This window comes from Equus przewalskii, chromosome 15 (assembly GCF_037783145.1).
Source record: "Equus przewalskii isolate Varuska chromosome 15, EquPr2, whole genome shotgun sequence".
Lineage (NCBI taxonomy): Eukaryota > Metazoa > Chordata > Mammalia > Perissodactyla > Equidae > Equus > Equus przewalskii.
In genome coordinates, this window is record NC_091845.1 from 409,037 (window position 1) to 429,966 (window position 20,930).

The following is a 20,930-nucleotide window of genomic DNA, read 5'->3' on the forward strand; positions in this document are numbered from 1 at the left end:
CATGCCCACTTTTCTATTGGGTTGTCTGTCTCCTTATTTTACTGATTTCTAGGACCTCTTTACATATTCCAGATACAAGTCATTCACCAGTTCTAAGGATGGCAGATACCTTCCCCCATTCTGTGGATCACCTTTTCACTCTCTTAATGAACAAAAGTTCCTAATTTTAATGTAGTTCAATTTACTAATCATTTCCTTATGATTAGTCCTTTTTATTGCCTGTTTTAAAACCCTCTTCTGACCCCCAAGGTCATCAAGATATCCATTCATTGCATCTTCTATGAGTTTTATTTTCATTTCACAATAAGATCTATAAACCATCTCTGACCTGATTGTAACCATCTCTCTGTAGATTCTTTGGATTTTCCACTATACAATCATGTCATCTTGATATGACATTATTTTCCCCACCTTTCCAATCCTATACTTTTCTTTTTCCTGCCTTCCTGCAACACTGGCCAGAAGTGTTAAGATCGGCATCCAGGCCTTGTTCCTGGTCTCGGGGGGAATGTTCCAGATTTCGCCCAGAGGTTTCCAGTAAATGTCTGTCCTCGCTTTCTGTGGCTGCTGTAACAAATGGTGCACACGCAGGGGCCTCATGCCTGGTTGTGGGGTCAGAAGTGGGAGTGAGTCGCACAGGCACGAATCATGGTAGCCCTGGGCTGCATGTCTTCTGAAGGCTCTGGGGCCAATCTGTTTCCCCTCCTTTCCCTGTGTCCCTTGGCTGGTGGCCCTTCCTCCATCTCCAAAGCCAGTAGTGCAGCATCTTCTAGGCTCCATCTCATCACCCCAACCCTGCTTCTGCCCCTGCTGTTCCCTCTTCTTAGGACTCTTGTGATGACATTGGCCCGTCTGGATAATGCAGGATCATCTCCCATCTCAAGGCCTTAACTTAATCACACCTGCAAAGTCCCCTTTACCATACAAAGGAGCACAGTCACGGGCGTGGGGGGTGGGCCTCAGTCATCCGTGGAGGCCATCACTCAGCTCACCACACCTCCCTTTGTCAGCCAGCGCTGGGAACCTCTCCCTTCCCCCTGGGGGTGGTGGGCAGCAGAACTGGAGTCCTTAGCAGGCTGCACCTCCCAAATTCCTGCCCTGCCTCCCCAGGCCTCAGGGACCTTGCCTGCCCTGCCCCCATGCCCAGCCCCCTGGGAGGCCCATGGAGACTCCTGCAAAACCTAGAGCGCCCACTGCCGCTGCCACTGTCGGCCGGCGCCTCGGCTCCAGAGTCAGCAGACCCCGCCAGCCGGCTCCGCCACTTCCCTCCTCCATGGAGTAGGGTCCTAAAACTAAATGAAAGAGAACCATGGGCCAAGACAGAGCAGATGTCTAGGACACAGGAGGGCTGTGTCCATGAGGCCTCTTTCAGATGCCAGGAACAGAAACTCAAGTCCAACGAGGTTAAACCAGGTGAGTTAATGGAGCTGGAAGGTCCAGGGGTGGACCTCAGGCACAGCTGGATCCAGGAGAACATTTGCCACTCGCTCATGCGTTCACGGAAACTCCGCACTGGCTGGGAGGGCACTGGGACCCCAGAGGCACAGACCACCACTTAGAAGAGCTGGCTGGTCTCTCCCTCCCTAGTGTCCAAGATTGCTCCTGACCGCTCAGCTAATCCTTTCCACATATCTGGGGACGTGGATTTCTTCTTGCTCAGAGATCAGGAACGGAATAAGTCTCGCGCAGTGAGTATTCAGGACCGAGGCCTTCCCCTAGCTCTTTCCTCCCTCACACAGGCAGCAGCCAGATTGCCCTTCTCAGAGGAGCACTTTCCTCAGCTCACTCTTTCACTCTAGAATAGTCAATGACTCACCATTTCCTGCAAAATCAACTCTAAACTCTGCCTGACACTCAGGACTCTGGCCCGTCCCACGGTCTTATCCAGTTTCATCAGCACTGGTCCTGGACCTTCGTCCTGGGGGCCTCCTCGGAGCTGCTGTGGCCACAGGCTCAGCTGCATGCCTCGCCTCTGCTGTCCCCACACAAGATGTCTTCCCTCCTGAGACCCCCGCCCTTCAAGGTCCATCTCAGACCTCAGGGACAGTCTCACCTCCTCCAGGAAACCCCCTAGACTGCACCAGCCTTGCAGTGCCCTCTCATTGGCATTCTTGGAGGCTAGATAAGCGCACAGACATGTACGTGTGTGACGTGCACATGCGTGCCCCTCAGCAATGCCTGGGAGTGGCAAGGCTGCCCTGACCCCTGCCCTTGCCTGCCTGCCCCCAACACGGGCTCTCTGGCCTTCCCAACCCGAGAGTCTGTGCGCCCAGGGCGAGCGCCGCAGCACCCTGCTCAGGGAGGATCACCCGGCTCAGGGAGAATCGCCCAGTGGGCACCCTCCCTGGGAAGCTGCCAGCCCGGGCAGTGCTTCTGGGATACACTCCTGGCCTCTCCCTGAACCGACCCTGTCCACCTCAACCTGGGGCCCCGCGCACAGGACCCCCTGACGCGCGCTCGGCCTCCCTTCCCCGCAGGCGGCCTGGAGCCCGTCTCCCCGCCCGGCTCCGCTTGGCCGCCTCCTCCTCAGCCCCCCACCCTCACACTCCTCCCTCCCGCCCGCGCGAATCCGGGGCCTCGGGGAGCCCCGGAGCCTGGTCCCGGGTTGGGGGCGGGGCGGGGTGGAGGGGACGGCGAGGCTGGCGGGACCCCGCTGACCCGCCGACCCCGCCGGCCCCCAGGAGCGGGAGCGGAAGAAAGCGCTGCGGGTGCACGAGAAGATGACCTACGCGTCCGAGGTGGCGGCCAAGCACACGAGCCTGCGGCGCCAGCTGCAGCTGGAGGACGAGATGGAGGACCTGGCGGCGTGCGCCGAGGCCGAGCAGCTGCGCACCTGCCACGCGCGCGCCGCCTGGAAGCTCTGCATGACCAGAGGTGCCGTCCGCGCCCGCGCCCCGAGGGGCTCCCGCGACGGGGCGGGGCGGGGCTGTGTCTGTGTGCGACCCCTGCCGCCCGGCGTCCCAAGCCCAGTGCCCGTGGATGGCAAATCCAAAGGCCTTTGAACGCCCCGCGCGCCGAGAGACTGCAGCGCGCCGTGCCTGCGGTCCTGGGCAAGCTCCTCCACCCCTGCGCAGGGCGGGTCCTCTCGGGCCGAGGACAGTTCCCGCATCGGGGGCTGTGGGAGTCACCGCTCTGCGCGCGGGAGGAAAAGCCGTGTGACTCAGTGCGCGCCGGTAGCAAATCTGAAGTCCCGGCCACACGCTCACCTCCCGCCCGCCCCGACGGGGACGCCTAAGATCACTGAGCTGGGGAGCGGCCGTCGGGGCCGAGCGTCCTGGGCCCGACGGGACTGCGGGCTCCCTGGTGTGAACAGAAGGTGCAGGCCCCAGCCTCCCCCCGCCGCCCGGCCCGCCTTCGGAGAGGAGCCGGGAGCTCCTAGGGCCCGAGGGGAGCAGCGGGCACCGTCGGCGCGTCTGCCTCCACCCTCCCCTCCTGAGCCCTGGGAGAGGCGGGTGGCGCCGGGAGGCGGGAGGCTGGACCTAGCGGGTCTGGGCGCAAAAGTCGTCGGTGTCCCAGCTTTAACTTCCAGTGAGGAGCCACGTCTCCTGAGGGCAGAGCTGGCCCCCCGAGGCCAGCCAGGCGGCCGAGCCGGGCTCCCTGCCGAGTGTCCGCACTCAAAACGGGCCTCCTGCACCGCGCCGCGTCCCCGGGAAGGACGGGGCTGGAGGGACGGGGCCGTGCGGCTCCACGGGCCTGTCCGCAGCTGCGGGCTCTCCAGAGCTGGGAGCAGCCAGACCTGCCTCTCCAGAAAGGGCGGGGAAGAGGCCCCGCGGCCCTTGGACCCCGCCGCTGCCTCTCCGCCCGGCTCCGGTGGGTGGTCCGGATGCCCACTCTCCTTTCCTCCCGCCTGGCTTGAACCGGGACCGTGCAGACTCAGCCGGGGCTTAGGGCGCCGCACGCAGAGATCAGGCTGCCCCACTTCTCTCTCCGCCCCTCATTCCGGTCCTGGCCAACTGGCCTTTCGTGGTCAAGCCCAGTTGGGTGAAACTTCCGGGGTGAGGGGTGTCCAGAGTCTCATTCCAGGTGAGAAGCGTGTTGCAGCAAGAGAGGCTCAAGTCAGACATGGAAGGACTTCCCACCTGGTCCCGTCTCCAGCCATGGAGAAGTAACAGAGCAGCAGAGCCTTCTCTGCTTCTGGGGGGACAAAGCGCTCCATCTCCCAGGTCCCTGGAAGGACCCGGGCCTCGCAGCAGAGCACTGCACAGGAGCGGCTGGCTGGCCCCGACCGACCGTGTGCCCAGCCTTCCCGGGGACCCAGGTCTGTCCTGCTGTCGGCGGCCCCCAAGATGCCTCCCTCCTCTCATTGCAGAGAAGACGCTGGGGTCTGAGAGCATCAGCAGCTACATGGGCCAGAGGCGGCAGACATTCCTCATCCAGGTAGGGCGGGCAGCGCCCGCGGGGCGCAGGCGGGCTGGCCCGGCGAGGAGCGTGACCCGCGCCCGTGGCCCTCAGTACGCCCTAGATATGAAGCGGAGGGAGATCCAGCGGCTGGAGGTGCTGGCCACCAAGGAGGAGGCGGCGCTGGAGCGCGCCGAGAGGTCCCTGGAGAACGACGCGGCGCTGTTCGACGAGTTCCTCCGGGAGAACGACCGCAGCTCCGTGCAGGCCCTGAGAGCGTGAGCCCGCGGCCGGGCCAGCTGGCGGGCCGCCTCGCGTCCCCCGGGCCTGTGCAGCCCACCCACCCCTGCCTGGACCCAGCCGGCCGCGCCCCGCCCCCGCCCCCGCCCCCTGCCCCGGGCCCCTGGCAGCTCCCCCACCGCCAGCCCGGCCTGAGGGCGGTGTAGATGCCCCTGTTAGTGTGCGATTGGCTCCCTGCACCCACCCCACCCCCCAGGGCTGAGAAGGAAACCAAAGCAAAGGTGGAGAAAATCATCGAGATCCGAGACCTGACCACCCAGATCATGAATATCAAAAGGTGAGGTCAGGGGCAGGCCCTCTGGCCTAGTGGTTAAGTCCAGTGCACTCTGCGGTGGAGATGCCAGCTTGGCGGGTTCAGACCCTGGTGGAGACCTGCACCACTCATTGATGGCCATATTGTGGTGGGGACCAACATATAAAATAGAGAAAGATTGGCACAGATGTTAGCTCAGGGCCAATCTTCCTCAGCAAAAAAAAAAAGAAAGAAAGAAAGAAAGAAAGAAAGAAAAGAAAAAAGTGAGGTCAGAGGGCAACCTGGACCCTAGGCTGTCCCGCCACTTCTCTCCATCACTTTTCCCGTAACCAAAGGGAGCCCGGCACAACACAAACCTTATCACTTTCCCTCTAAAACCTAAGCCCTGTGGGATACTGCTGCCCAGTTTACAGATGAGGTGACCAAGGCCAGGAGAGTCAGTGACTATCCCAGGGCCACAGCACCAGGAGGCAGGCTCCACCCTGAGAGGGGCAGACAGTCCTGGTCGACTTGCAGCTCAAAAGTCACAGAGGGCTGTCACTCTGGGAACTCTAACCCTCGTCAGTCCTCTGTGGGGCGGCCTTCTTCCCCCAGCACAACTGTTGTCCTCGGCCTGTCCCCCAGAGAACAAGGAGCACCTTGAGCTTGGCCGGGGTGCAGAGGCCGTCCCCTCTGGAGGGACCTCCTGTTACTGAGACCAAAGTGGGTTCCCTCGGGGCGAGTTAAATCAGACTCTCCACCAGAAGTAGTTGTCTTACAAAGTAAAGTGTATTTGCGGCAAATAGGAGACCCTGAGGGATCATTTCAGGAGTCACGTGTCCCCGAACAAAGGGAAGGAGGGACGTTTATTTGGGACGGGGAATGAATATTCTAAAGTGGAGACGTGGGAATCCTCTTGCACAAGCTCAGCTGGAAAACGTGATTCCACGTACACTGCAGGTGATGGCAATCAGGCCCACGCTCCTCCTGGAGAGCTGTAGCCTAAAAATAAGGCAAAGGTCACAGGCGTGGCTCTCGTGGCGAGGCCTGGTCCAGTTCAGGGAGGTTGGTGATGGCATCTCCTGAACATAACAAAAGGAAAACCAATAATTTGGGAAAATAGTTAAATGCTTCCACACCTACCCTTGAGTTCCTCGGGATAACTAGTTGGTGACACTCCCAGCAGGCAGAGCCTGACCTACCTTCTCCCTCCTCAAATCTAGTGAAATCTCCAAATTCGAAGACACACTGCAGCATTACAAGGCCTACAAGGATTTCCTGTACAAGCTGTCGCCCAAGGACTGGCTGGAAGAGCAGAAGTGCTTGGCTCTCAAAAAGGCCAAGGAGAGGGCCGAGGCCTCCAAAGACAGCACTCTGTCCTCCACACTAGGGGACAAAGGTAGCAGAAAGGAGAAGGCAGTTCCCCGGGTCCCCCTCGACCCTGTGCCCAGCTGGCAGGGGCCTCAGAGGTATCCAGGCCACAGGCTAGGCCCCTCCCATACCTGGCAGAGCCCCTGCCAAGGGCAGCAGCTGCCCCCAAGTCACTGTGGCTCAGCTAAAGCGTTCCCTCCGGGAAGAGGGGGTGGCCCAGCTCAAGCCCAAGCGGCTTTCGTCCCAGCGCCGCCCTCCTACAGCTGAGGTGGAGACAGTTGGGAGGGTCCCAGGGAAGCCTGTGCCCCCAAGCAGTGTCCCTGGAGCCTTGGCTCCAGCCAAGGCCATCTGGGACCCCTCCCTTACTTCCTGTAGGTCCAGGGATCAAGGGCAAGACCAGCCCCAGAGGTACGTGGCTGTCCCAGACTGGAGGCTCCCGACGCCCCCCACAGGCCGTGGCATGTAGAAACCATTCCTCTGCTTCCTCCAGACGGGCAGGGCCCAAAGAAGCCCTGGAAGATTCTGCAGGTTATGCGGCTGGGGCAGATGCTGTCCAGCAACGCCAGCCTCCAGTCAGGCAGCCAGTCCAGCGGGACTAGTGGGCTGGAACCCAAAGGGTGAGTAGGTGGGGGGGGTGGGGGTGGGCGCAGAGGTGGGGGCCCTGGTCAGGAGTGCTCCCCAGTGGTGCCAGGGCAAGGATGCCCAGGATGGGCCCAGGCCCTCAGGGGAGAGTGTGAGGAGGGGCTGCTCCGACCTGGTGGGTCCACTGGCTGACTTAAGCCCTAAAATCAAGACGTTTCCTAAACAAAGGTTTATTTCTGCCTGATTCAGTAAATTTAAGCCTGGGGCGGTCCACTTGGGTGCTAGTGGGACAGTAAATGTGAACGGATGAGGGCAGGTGGCACAGGGAACTGGGCGGCACACACCCACCATCCGAGGAAGTGCTGGCCCAAGTGACGCGGGCTCAGCGAGCCGAGAGTCGAAAGAAAGATTTCCCGGACTCTCAAGGTCTGGTAGTAGTCCTCTTTTATTCGGAGAATAGCATGGGGACAGGACGCGTGCGCAGTGAAGGGCTGCACCATGCTGAGGGTTAGGGCTAAATTTATAAGGCATGGTGAGTTATTTTTTATCAAAGGAAAGATGATGTAAGAAGTCATTAAAATGGTATCAGTGCAGGTAGGGTCTGGTTACTGTGTGGTCCTATAACTTTGATATGCATCTGGTCATATAGATCGGCATGCAGGCCAGGACGCCTCGGGCTTCTCTCCGTGGGGCAGCCTTGATCCACATCCTATAGTCCCCCCTTTGGCCCCAAAATCCTTTGGGGATATGGACGATGGTCAATCTCCTGTAACTACTTCCGGCTGTACAAGGTCACAGAGGTGTCCCTAAATGGGGCCATGGGGGTACAGGCAGGAAGTTCAGTGAACCAGACGGTTGCACTTGCAGAGTCCAAGGCTGACAAGGTCTACAGATCATCGGGAAATGAGAGAATCACTTGACGAGAAGTGATCCAGGAGGTAAAACTTAGTTGACATGTGGAAGACAAACAATGAAGTAGACAACAAATTATAGTAAGAAATACAAGCAATATAATTAACCCAATGAATAAAACTTTGATAGTAGTCCAGAGACCAAGACCTGACCAGGAGTTCAATCAATCATTTAGAGATAGGGTAGGGTCAGACGAGGATTTAATTTGGTGGCTCATATCAGATAGGAAGCCAGAGATATTTTGATGGTAGGCAGGAATATAGACACAACATTCAGTTTTTATAATGGCACAAGTGCCCCCTGTGCTGCTGTCAAGACATCCAGTGCCAATCAGTTTTGGGGGACCACCTTACGCATTTGGGATACTTCTAAATCAAGCAGTGAAAGGCTATGTTGCATATTATTTAATGCCTTCATGGTAAATTTGTTTAGGGCTTCCATGTGCCAGATGACACTTTTGATTTCTAGTTGGGGAAGGAAAATTGAGGCAAGGTGGTCATGCCGGTGGGAGACAGAGCAGGTCCAGCGCTGTTGCAGGTTGGGTAGGTTAGCAGGAGGAGATACAGTAAATGTAGTTCTACCTTGCATCCAGACAAAGCCTAGGGTGCATCGTCCAATCCATCCAGGTGACAGCCAAGGCCATAAGTTGGAGCCACATAACCATTGAGTGCCAGTAGGAGTAACCAACATATGCTGGGCCATCTATTCCAGTCAGTCCCAAACCAATCACTATTTTTTAAGGCTATGATATGAGAGCACATATGACAGGGAATTTGTCCCATAAGTCAGATGCTATCAGGCCACGTATCACAGGTGTGATTGGTTTGTTCCCAACATAGAGTGGCCTTTTGACTGAGTTGACCACTAGTAGGAGTGAGCCAAATGTATTCATCCCAAATTTGCTATAGTCCATCCTGTGTATTGATAGGTTGGGGACTTAACCTTAGGAACTCGTTGTTTATGATCCACCTGTGACACGGCAAATCTAGTTAGTATTTGGGCAGTAGAGTTGAAGGAAAAGGTTTGATTGTGGCCAGGGAGCTCCCAGGTGTCAGAGACGGATGGCCACAAGGAGACATTATGATTAGTAACAGATGAATCTTGCAGAAGAGAAGAGCTAGAATCTAATACCCATGAATGTGTACTATAGCTCCTACTGAAACATAATTTTTCTCTCTAAAATCACCCTCACTTTTTTACAAAATATAGCCAAGTTAAGATTAACTGGTTTGCAAAATAAGTGTAGTTTCAATAAATCTTGGTCCAACTATTTACATAAGAGTAGCAAGAATAACAATTAATCATATAGGCTCTTTTAAATCTGCTTTGCTGGAATTTTTTATGAGGAATCTCAGATTGAACTTTAAAGGCCCCTTGAGGCCAGGAAAGCCAAGCCGAGGACTTGTCATCAAGATTTTGCTTGCAATACCTACAGATTTGGGTGGATTCCTCTGTTCTCAAGGTCCCCCAAAACATTTTGAGGTTCCAGGCACCTGCCAGATAAGTGACCTTCCTTACTTACCAGGTAAGATTGCTGGAATTCCTGTAAACAAGGTACCAGGCCAGTATTTCCAGGTGGCTTTATTCCAGAAAGTCAACCTTATTCCTCATGGGCTGTATTGTCATATCTGAGTCTGTATGTTTCTCTCAAATATGACACTCCAGTCAAAGCCTTGGTTATATAACCAATGTTTCCAAATATATCCTGTTATAAGGAGAACAGATTCTTATTGAACTTATGCAAATAACTATATTGCCATGAAAATAACCATACTCACTCACTAATTTTCCAAATTCTGGAGAGATGAGGCAGGAAGAAAAAGATAAATGTTTCAGTTCTGCTCACAAAGGTGTAATTTCACCAAGTTGCTATAAGTCATAGTTAAGAGAAAACAGAAAAAGATTTCCTTAAATCTGAGAAAACAAAATGAAACATCAAAAAATCAACAATATTTCAAACAAAAGTCATATAAATTACAATCATCCTCATCAGTTCATACAGCCCTGTGTAATTGATTCTTGAGCTTAATCTTCTGTTAGCAGTTTTATGAAGTCATCAGTTTCTCTGTTAGAGTTCTGTAATTTCTTACCCAGTTCAGTTTTACTATCTGAAAGTTTATCAGAAACCTGTATTCTAGAATCCTGTGTCAGAATCCTTTCCATGAATTTCTCTGAAAATGAAACATATTTGCAAAAGCAAAAAGCATCAGAGTAAAATAGCAACTATCTGCAAGTGACAAAAGACTCAAAAGGGCAATTGACAAAGAAACTTGGCTACTTCTGTGACACACAACACTTCAAGATAATAACTAGAATTATGGGTGATGACCAGGACAGATCAGAATTTTAGGAATATTACATAATTTCAAAACGTTTGTATCAATAGCATTTATCCACATAATACCACCTAAGAAGGCTTATCATCACTTGTTTGACAATGTTTCCCATGTAATTTAACATACCAAATAAGCCTAATAAGTTTAGTATCTTCTTCTTTATAGGAAGAGAAAGAGAGAATAAATTTATTTGAGAAGTCTCAAGGGCCCTCTGAAAGTCCTCAGAGAAATTCTCTTCCTTCTTCCAGGTCAAAAGAAAGCCTTTATTCAGGCCTTGAATTTTTTTTGTGGGGAGGCTTTCCAAAAATATCAAAAGGTTTTAAAACACTTGTTCAGATAGGAAACAATGCTCACTGCAAAACATGCTCAGTTATCTATTCAAAATGACAACAAAAACAGTCAAAAAATCTTGAGAGACCTACTTCAGTCCTTCTGAACATAGGAAATTATCTTAACAAAACATAGATCTCTATCTTTTAGGTAGACTTACTCAAACTTAAATAAGCTTTCAGTTACCAAAGATTAATTTATATCATGTTAACTTGAAGGACATTTGGGTTAATTTCTATTACGTTTAGAATTTATGTAAGTGCTTACTTTAAGCCAATTAAACAAAGCTCTTAATTTTGGCTATACCATCCGGAGGTAAAATATCGTACATATATAACATACGTATAGGCACACTTACAAAGTCTCCACAGCTATTGTTTTAAAAATTACTGCCATGACTCAGGTACAGTAATACAAAGTTCACCAGTTATGAACCCAAATTTTGTTTTGAGCCTTTTTACTAATATTTGTGGAGAAGACACTTAAGATGCTAGATTTTTTTGGCAAGGGCACGCTTATGGCTGTTTTTTCCTTTTTCCTTTTTCTTTCCTCAGTCTTAGGAATTAGTGGTGGGGCTAGATAAAAGTTTCTGGAGAGGCTACATGATAATCCTTTTTGAGATAAGGGAACTGGGTAGAACCTGAACCGCCTCTAGAGCTGCATTTCCAGTCTTACAAGGATTTTCTAAGGACACTTGTTCTTGGTTTCTCAGAAATTGGGCTGTGACTCCAGTGACGTTATGGGTTGACCTACCTGTCCAGCTATATCATAAAGGCACAGAGAAACCACTCAGGTTTTCTCTCAGATGGAGTTTCTGAGGCATAACCCATCCAGCTGAAAGTGTTTCTTTCCAATTAGTCAGAATGCACCCGAGGGGTGAGTCTCTGGGGATGCTTGGGGCACTCCCCATGGCGGCAAAGCACCATCAGTGTCTGACTGACAGCGGGCTGGAGAAGGGTGCAGAGCCCGACTGTGAGTGCCAACATAGTTACAAGATGTATTCAAGTCCCACTCAGCCGGGGCGTTTAGTCCCTGAGCCAGCACAAGCTGAGCTAAGGAGGAAGGAGGCAAAGGCCTGGAGCTGGCTGGGGGCTGGGGCTCTCAGTGCCAGCGTTAAGTCCCTGGCAAAAGGGTATCAAGTTGTCAATTTTACAGAAGGTCCAGGTTCTGCTCAGGTCCAGCCTGAACTTAAGCTCAACTTGGTGACAACAGAGGAGGTGACGAATGAGACAGACAAAGAAAGGAAAAGAGGGGATCAGGCCTCACCCTCATGGCCTCTTCCCAACGATTATCAAGATAAGGGTCTGTTGCCCGCAGCCACAAAGGGCAAGGAATGACAGGCACCTCCAAGGCTACTTGGTTCTTTAAGCAATCAGAGTTTATTGATAAAGGGAAACAGAACGAGGAGCAGGGATAAAGGGGAACAACAAATCAGTGCTTACAACATCCACACCACAATCAGCTGGGGAAGTCCCGATAGTTTGTACGGCGGGCAGGATGCCGGTTGTCCGGGTCTGAGGTAAAGCATCCTCTGCTCAGTGAGACTCCCAATTGTTCTGTGCCTGGGACTCCCTTTTATCCTAAGGTTTCTCTGGGTTCTGACTCAGGGTTTCAGACATTTGGATACTTTGAGTCATTTCTTCTTGTTCCCATGGATGGGGTGCTTCTATCTTTTTTGTTCCCATGGATGGGATGTTTCTAAAATCCAGCCAGGTGCCCATCGGGGTGGCCAGCCCAGACAAGGAACATGACGCAGGACATAGTCTTTGTAACTTGTGCCTTAGAGTCAGGGCCGAAGTGGCATCTTTGGCCCCGAGCCCAGACACATTCCTTCAAGTAGGGCCCAGGCGCAGTGTCCTTGGAAGGCGGGGAGGTCAATGACTACAGGGTCACACAGCAGTTCCTGTGCTGGGGCACACAACCCCAGCAGGCCAGTTCACAGAATAAATCACAGGCCTCCTATCCTCATAACTGACTCAGTAGGCACCTAAAATACTCAACAGGTTAACCGCCAAGAGAGGGCACCCCACTTAGGTTCCCGGGGGTGATCAGGCCCGGAAACCAGGGTGGGGCTCCCAGTGGTGGAGCCTTTGACTCTTGAAAGATTTCTTCGTTTCTTCGTTGCAAAGCTCAAAAGGAGTCCAAAATGGCGACTAACTTTAAATTATCCCAGGTTATCTTGCCAGCTACTTACAGTTATCTCCATTTTTAGGGGGCCTTTCCCAGGTAGCCACAACAAGTTAATTTCTAAAGATAGTTTGTTAGAATCACTGAGAAACTCAGTCCCCAAACAGCCAATTTTAAGTTATATACCGACACAGACACAGACACACAGAAAAACCAGACACCAGTGAACTAGTTCTCAGGTTCAGGGTAGAAAGTCCTACAACTGTTCCCACCCTGAGTGCACGCCCAGACAGTCCCATTGGACCCCAGATGACCCTGCTGTAAGCGGAAGGACCCCAGATAAAGGGGAAGCTAGACACATGCGACAAACCACTCTGAGGCCAGGATCTTGATTCAGGGCCATGGATGCTTGAATATGAGGAATTCAGACCATTTTCCCAGGAGGCGGCGAAAGAAGTCCAGCTGAAAAATACTATTAGAATTTAGGGTGCCATTCATGGGCCATTCATTGTTCCTCATTCAGAGTGTATTCAGGCCAAACAGTATTACAGTAAAAAAGTCTTTTTTTTCTTTAGATCTTGTAGATCAAATTTTGCCGAGTTATTTAAAAGGCAACCGAAAGGTGAGTCCTTAGGAGTGGAATTAGAAGTTCCCGTGGTCCCAGGATGCAAAAAGACAAAAGAAGAGAGATGAAAGAAAAGGGTCCATTACCTTGAAAATCCCTCCAGAACCTAGGGCAGCGTCCTACCTATTGTTCCTTCTGTAGGATTCCTATTGCAAGGGGTGATGGGGGCGTCCCCCTGCACTGCATCCCTGTATACCTTCCATATTCTGCCTGGCAGTAATAGGTGCCTGGTGAATGGTCCCAGAGGTAAAAGAAGAATAGAGAAAAACTGAAGAATTTTCCACCGGTCTAGGGGATATTCTACCCAGTTGTGTCCTGGAGCCGTTCTCCCACGAGGAGGTTCCCATACTCAACCAAACGTTAGAGTTCGGTACTTTCCTTGAACCAGAGTCCTGATTGGGACTTTCCCACGGTTCAGAGTGTGGTCAGGAGCCATAGGGAGGGATTCCAATCCAGCCTGAGGAAAAGAAATCTTCCACAGGAGTCTTGGAGATTGGCGACCATCCTAATGACTTAAGTGGCCGGCCCATGCCCACGTAAAATTTATACATTAGAGATAGAGTCAGGAAGGAATGGATTAATTCATTCTCCATCACCCTCAGGCTTAAGGTACTGGTTCTCTTGGGGCTGAATGCCACGGTTTGCCCCATAGAGTAGCCATGGGCAGCAAATGTGGATTCATACTGCTGTCCAAAAAGGTTCCTGATGGAGACGTGAATTTACATCCATCCTTGAAAAAGAGGATGGCACAAAGAAGAAAAGGGCACTTACCAGAACTTCAGCTCACAAGGCAGTGAAGCAAGATCCCTGTACGGGCCACCAGAAGAAATGATGTGGGCTCGGCAGGCTGAGGAGTTGAAAGAAAGATATCTCGAATTCTCAAGATCTGGTATTAGTGCTCCTTTATTTAGAGAATAGCATGGGGACAGGGCCCATGGGCAGTGAAGAGCTGCAGCACGGGGACAGGGCCCGTGGGCAGTGACAAGCTGCCATGTGTTGAGGGTTAGGGCTAAGTTTATAAGGCCTAGATATGTGAGTTATTTTTACTAGAAAAGGAAAGATCATGTAACAAGTCGTTAAAATGGTCAGTGCAGGCAGCGTCTGGTTACTGTGTGGTCGTGTAACTTTAGACACGAATCAGGTCATAGGTCCTGCAGGCCACGATGCCTTGGGCTTCTCTCCCGGGGGCAGCCTTGATCCACAGCACAGGGACCAGAGCCCCAGAGCCTTCAAAAGAAGCAGGAAGTCCGGGTTTCATATAAAATTACCCAGATTCAAGTGTGACAGTTACTTTTAAATCTTTTTAAAAACATGATGAGGGACACATAGAAACCCCAAACAGACCTGTGCACCAGTGCGAAGCTGTCCCCTCCACCCCGCTTACAAATCCCTCGGCCTACCAGGCCAGAGCCGCCTCCGCTCCCCCAGTAACTGGGTCACCACCAGTTTCTCCTCCTCCACTGAAAATGGTTTTAATTTAATTTTTGGGTAGATAATGCATTCACAAAAATCACAACTCTATAGAAAGGTGCAAACTGAGAAGACTTGACCCCCCCCACCCCCCCAACCCCCCCCCCCCGCGCCCCCCACCCCGGCACTCCTTCCCGCCCCTCCCCACCCAGACTGCTGACCTCAGGCTGTGGGGGCGCAGGGGAGGGGGGCCTGGTTATCTTCTGCAAACCCTTCCAGCCCTTTTTATGCAAATAAGAGGTTGGACCTTTGAAGTTGATGTTTTGTAGGTCAAAAGAGACCCGGTGTGTCCCTAGGATTTGAGCTCAGTAGGAGCAAAGGCGGTTTTCTGTGACCATCCTTTGACTGGGAGCTGAGCCCGCAATATAGCCGTGGTGCTGCCCTTCTCAGCCAGGGTTCCAGCTCCCCCGGGGCCCCTTGGTGCCTCCAGGTGGCAGCGATATTCACAGTATGTGAACATGGCGAAGGCTCTGACCGCAGGCCCAGATGGCCAGTGGGCACTGGCTGTCACAGTGCCAGGGCCGCTGCCAGAGCGCTGACTTGTTGCTGGAGTCTAGACTCCCTGGGAGCCTGGCAGAGAGAGAGACTGATTGGCTCCTGCGATTGCGGGGCTGCAAGTCCACAGTCTGGGGCAGCAGGCAGCTGGAGGGCCAGAGAAGAGCTGCCGCTGTGCGAGTCCGAAGGCAGTCCACTGGCAGAAGGCCCTTTTCTCCCGGCAGGTCAGTCTTTTCTGTTCAGGCCTTCAGCTGATCGGATGTGGTACACCCACGAGATAAAGGGTCACCTGCTTGACTCTGAGTCTACTGATGTAATTGTTAATGTCACCTAAAACCCCCTTCATGGAAACATCAAGAATGTCTGACCTAGCCAAGCTATCACAGCAACTCCGCCGTCCCAGGGGTTCAGGGCTGGATCTGCTGGCCCTGTGGAATGGTCTCAGCGCCTGACACTCCACCATCGCCCGGAGGCTCCTGCGGAGGGCCAGGCTTTCTTCTGGGGGCAGGTTCCAGCTCCAGTGACTGCTGCCCCTGCCGACGGAAATAATCCATAACCAATCTATAAATGAAGATTTGGGAGAGTTTGTTCTGAGCTAAAATGTGAGAACCATGGCCCGGGGCCTTTCTTCCCGAAGGAAGAGAGGGCACCAAAGAAGTGGGGTGCACAGAGTGGTTACAGACCCCCGAACAGGATGTTTCACATATGATTGAAATGTCCCTCCCGCAATAGTCGCGAGACTGCTCTGTCCACACAGCGATTGATGGAAACAGCAGGTAGGTCTGCTGTCTCAGTGACCACAGCAGGAAGCAAGTTTGTTGTCTCGAGCTGGGTGGTCACAGGTGAGCGCAGCAATCAGTTCCTAGCCTAAGGAAAGATGCTTAATCCTTAAGGAAATGCCAACGTTGGGAGGTGGAGGGAAGTTGCACCATTATCTTAAGGGCATTTGTTCTTGCCATAGGAAATGTTTAAAGCAGATATACAATGCGTGCTCAATGGCCACGGTCAGGCTCTTTTGGAAAAACAAGGTCAGGCCGAATTAGGTTTACACCAAATGGCTTCCTCATGTACTCCAATATCTCCTACTGCTTGCCATTTCTATTTGTCACCCTGTAGCTCCTCCAGCACCCACTGGACAGCCAAGGACCTCTCAAACATCTTCTGGATTTCTTCCCGCAGTGCCGCTGAGAACACCCTGTCTTCTCCAGCCGTGATGAGTGCCACAGGACAGACCTCCTCCTGCCCCCAGCCAGCCTCCACCCCGTCATCTCACTCCTCCAGCTCAGCCCGCCAAGCCCCAGCATGTGACAGGCAAGGAAACAGGCACAGCCAGGTGGAGTCGGAACCCTGGGCTCTGGCTCCAGAGTCCACCCTCGGGTCCGGGCCTGCAGAGGCCGCGAAGTTTTGGCAAAGCTGATCAGACTTAGGTCTTTTAGTTTTACTTGTTTACTTCTTTTCTTTTACTTTACTTTTGTTTTTACTTCTTTTACTTTTTCTCTTATGTTGAGAAGTTATCGACATATCACAAAATGAACACATCTGGAGTGAACACTTGCATTTTTACACACCTATATCCCCGTGTAAGCACACCCAGACCAGATGTAGAATGTTCCCAGTGCCCAGAACGGTCTCATGCCCGCTCCCAGGCAGCCCCACCCCAGGAGGGTGACCACGGTTTGGGCCCCTCTTTCTGGGCTCTTTCTGGGCTCTGAGACTTGAGGCCCTGAGAAGCACGGAGGGAGCCCTTGGCTCTGCCTTCACTCATGCCCACTACCCGGCCGCCCAGCCTCTTCCTACCGTTGCTCTTCGTCCCCACTGTGTGAAGAAGCCCCCATCTCTGTCCTTGCTCCTCTTGGGGCCATCGGGGTGGTTTCGCACCATGGCTGTTGTGCCTGAAGCTGTGGCACAGTCCTGTCCCCGTGTGTGAGCACTGTCCTGGGCCCGAGCGCTGTTGGTGTCAGAGCAGGGGTGGGATCGCGGGCACATGGGCGCGCGCACGTGTAGCTTCAGTAGCTGCTGATGAACGTTCCCCGCGGGGACTGCCCCGTGCTGTACTCCCGCCGCAGCCGGAGAGCTCCAGCTGCCCCACAGCCTCCGCACATCACGGCATCGCAATCCCTTCATTTCAGGATGCCGGCAGGGTGGTTTGAAAACCGTGTGTTGGTAGAAAATTTGAGGCTCAGTGAGGCCCAGAGATCAGAAGACAACGCCCGGTGAAAAGGTGGTTTGTGACTCGCAGCCCCAGAGAAGGGGCCCGCCAGCTGGCCAGCCCGAGGGGGAGCACCCAGGTGGTCAGGAGGCTGAGGCGGGGGCTGTGGGCGGAGCCCCTGCTGTGGTTTCCGCGGGAAGGAGCAGTGAAGCAGCAAACAGGCCTAGGACTAGCTGGTCTGAGTGACTTCCGGGCTCCGCACGGAGTTATCTGGTGGCCTGAGGGTGAGCTTGGGTGTGGGTTCAGGATTGGTTGGTTTGTGTTTGAAAGGCATGTTCAAAGACTTGTCTGCCACTCTCTCTAGGAATCATCCAGCCCTGGGAGGGACATCTCTCCAGGGTCAGCACGGCCCCAGGCGTCAAAACATCAGACCCCCGGGCCGGCTCAGGGCGTACTGGTTAAGCTTGGCGTACTCCGCTTTGGTGGCCCTGGTTTGCCGGTTTAGTTCTGGGGTGCAGACCTACACCACTCATCAGCGGCCATGCTATGGCAGCAGCCCAAATAAAACAGGAAGACTGGCACAGGTGTTAGCTCAGGGCCAATCTTCCTCAGCCAAAAAACACATCAAAACCCAGACAAGGTTAATATGGGGGTGGAGTGGTGTCTCATTGTGGTTTTAATGACATTTTCATGATGACAAATATGATGGCCATTCGGATATCCTTTGTGAAGCATCTGTTCAATTTTGTCTGTTCTTTGGATCATTGGCCTTTTTCTTCTGATTTTCTCTTAGTTCTCTCTATTCTGGAGGCCCGTCCTTTTTGAAATAAGCATAGTAGGACTATCTTCACCCCCTCTGCATCCTGCCTTGTTGAAGTTCTCTCTCCAGCCTCTTGAAGTTATCTTTAGAGTCCGGTGTACCAATCTTTGCTTTTATGATTGCTGCATTTTGCATCCTACTTAAGAAATCTTTCCCCAAGTCACTAAAATATTCTCCTATGCTTCCTTCTGGAAGCTTTACGGTTGATCAGCTTGGATGAGGCTGCTGATGCTGGTGAGGATGGGAGGGTGGGTGGCCCAGGGCTCAGGGCCTCCCCTCCCTTTCTCCTCCAGCGCCCCCCACCTCTCTCCTCTCTCTCTCCCCTCCCTCTCCTTCATGGGCTTTGTATCTTCTGCTCATCCTTTAGGTGCTCCGTGCTCTGTCCTTCCTTCTCTATGACGGCCTGGCCACCTGCTCCCATGGCTCTGTCCTCTCTTCTTCCTGAGCTCCACATGCATATGGGCGTCCCTCTTAGGTGCTCTGCACACTCAGACTCCCGTGCCCAGAACTGATGCTTCTTGTGCTAGAAGGGGACCCGAGCATGACCAGTTTCCAAGTTCACATGCATCTTCAGGCACCACGGGCATGCCTGTGGAGAAGACCAACCACCATCAGTGGGCCAGACTGCTGCAGCAGGCTAACTCGGATCTCTGCTAGCCCTGCCGGTGGGAACTGTTATTTCCAGTTCAGTGTTGAAAGGAGGCTCCAAGAGCTTAGAAATGCATGCTTACTCTGCCTAGGCTGCCCCTCAGCCCTGGAGCTCCCACCGCCAGGTCCTGTGTTGGGACAGTCCCCAGCCAGCAGCACCTGCATGTCCAGGGCAGGGGCCCAGGCTGGAGCAGGCAGGCGGGGCGGTCACACATGTTCGGATGTCGGCCTTGGTCAGGTCCCCACCCAGTGGGGCCTTCCGGGGCACATGCTTTGTGCTCAAAGACCACACAGCCTTTCCCGTGCCCCTGTGGGCTGGCCTGGGACGGTACCCACCCCTGTGGGGTGCTCGGGGTCAGTCACAGGTGGCCATGAGCGTCACAACAGCTGTGAGTGGGGCCATCAAGGACAAGGGCCAGGGCCAAAACTAGACAGGGAGGTGGGCAGAGGAGGCCTGAAAGTGGCTCTTAGAAAAAGAATGGTAAACGGGCAGGGGCACCCCAGCAGTGGGAGCTGCAGGGGCAAAGGCCCTCAGGGAGGGACGGCACTGGGGCAAGCAGAGTAGCCTTGGGCGGTGGGGAGGCCGGGGCTGAGAGGTCACTGGCCACAGGCTCTTGTGGGAGGCCAAACTTTATTCTAACTGGAGTGAGAAGAGCTAACTGAAGTTTGAAACTATCCCCTGGCTGCTGTGTGACAGCTGGGGGGCCAAGAGGAAGCTGGTGCACTGCCTAGGAACTGTGGGAGGGAGGAGGGGGATCGGGGTCCCGGGTGTGGAGGTGCTCTGGTGACACAGGGTCTACACCACTGGAGGGGGAGGCCGGCCCTCAGACCCTCTGCTGCAGGCCGTGCCTCACCGCGCATCTCCCTGCAGGCCAAGCTCTGCCCTCCCTGTGCAGGAGGACCCGGACAGCGACGGGGAGGTCAGTGGCCCTGCTCCGGGGGGCCCGCCCAGCTGCCTGCCCGCCTGGCCCGGCTGCCGAGCCCCCACATGCACGGCTCTGGTTGCAGGAGCTGGCGCTGTACTTCACGGAGCCCCAGCAGCTCCTGGACGTCTTCACGGAGCTGGAGGAGCAGAACCTCTCACTGATCCAGAACACTCAGGAGATGGAGGAGGCCTTGGAGGAGCTGAGGTTCAACCTGAAAACCACCCAGATCCGCATGTAGGTCTCCTGCAGTGGCCCGGGGGGCGGGGGCGGGAGGGGGGCAGGCAGGGGCTCTGTCCCTGGCTCCCATCCTGGGACCCCTACAGCCCTGGAACCCGGGATGGGCAGCCCTCCACCCTCCCCATCCACTTCCCTGGCCCTGCCCTGGCTTCAGTTTTCTGGAAAGCTCCATTTTCAGCCTTATAGGCCTGGCTCTGGGGAGAGGATGTGTCCTCTCAGGCAAGGGGGCGCTGAGTGGGAGTAGGTCAGGTGGGTGGAGCCACGCCGGCTGGTCCCCTCCCCACCCTGGAGCAGCCTGCAGCCAGAGGGGACATCTCCCAGGATCTTCTGCCCAGGTGCCTTCTCTGACACCATGCCCAGCAGAGCTGGGCTGGGCAGGGTCAGGCTGGGGCACTGGGTGAGGCCTGTCTAGAGCAAGGGCTCATCATTCATTCCCAAAAACTGACTGAACACCTATGCTGGGTCAGGCCTGGGCTTGGCCCTCCAGGAATAAGGCAAGGCCCTGCCTCATGGAGCTGACATTCAATGGGGGGAGACGAGCAACAGATTTGACTCATAGATGCTGACATGTGCTAGGAGGAAAATAAAGAGATTGACATGAGAAGGGGACTGAAGTGGAGGGTGGGTGCAGATGGGAGGAGGCAGGAAAGGCTTCCAGGGGAAGGTGTCATTTGAGCCAGGCACTTCCTGAGTGATGGGAAGCCACACACAACTGGGAGAAGAGAGTTCCAGGCACAGGGAAAGCAAGTGCAAAGTCCCTGTGGTTGTAGCCAGCCCAAGGCTTTGATGTCCCATGGCGAGCCATGTTCTTAGTACCCATGTCTTGTTGGCATATGTCCTGACATGGAGAGTCTTCTGTGGGAGTCTTCAGAATGATGTGAAACCACCAGCTCTCAGGCAAGATTATGTTTCCTAAAAAGCTGGAAGGGGGGGGGGCCGGCCCCGTAGCCTAGTGGTTAAAGTCATGTGCTCCGCTTTGGTGGCCAGAGGAGCCAGCACGTGTGCATTTAACTCCCGTGAACTCACCCACCC

The 20,930-nt window shown here is 53.9% G+C and overlaps 1 protein-coding gene across 7 annotated transcripts in view; it reads left to right on the plus strand.

The window, feature by feature from the left end:
- Nucleotides 1-20,930, plus strand: part of CFAP100 (cilia and flagella associated protein 100) — a 66,026-nt gene that overhangs the window by 22,282 nt on the left and 22,814 nt on the right. For 3 of the 7 annotated variants that reach the window (XM_070576424.1, XM_070576431.1, XM_070576425.1), the window contains exons 4-15: nucleotides 1,111-1,413; nucleotides 1,588-1,688; nucleotides 2,682-2,874; nucleotides 4,310-4,377; nucleotides 4,453-4,616; nucleotides 4,835-4,915; nucleotides 6,094-6,269; nucleotides 6,617-6,649; nucleotides 6,732-6,858; nucleotides 16,235-16,429; nucleotides 19,607-19,655; nucleotides 19,744-19,895. In XM_070576424.1, coding sequence (XP_070432525.1) covers nucleotides 1,111-1,413; nucleotides 1,588-1,688; nucleotides 2,682-2,874; nucleotides 4,310-4,377; nucleotides 4,453-4,616; nucleotides 4,835-4,915; nucleotides 6,094-6,269; nucleotides 6,617-6,649; nucleotides 6,732-6,858; nucleotides 16,235-16,429; nucleotides 19,607-19,655; nucleotides 19,744-19,895 — 1,642 coding nt within the window. The remainder of the gene's footprint in view (nucleotides 1-1,110; nucleotides 1,414-1,587; nucleotides 1,689-2,681; nucleotides 2,875-4,309; nucleotides 4,378-4,452; nucleotides 4,617-4,834; nucleotides 4,916-6,093; nucleotides 6,270-6,616; nucleotides 6,650-6,731; nucleotides 6,859-16,234; nucleotides 16,430-19,606; nucleotides 19,656-19,743; nucleotides 19,896-20,930) is intronic. The other 4 variants (XM_070576429.1, XM_070576430.1, XM_070576426.1 and 1 more) reach the window with 3 other exon arrangements.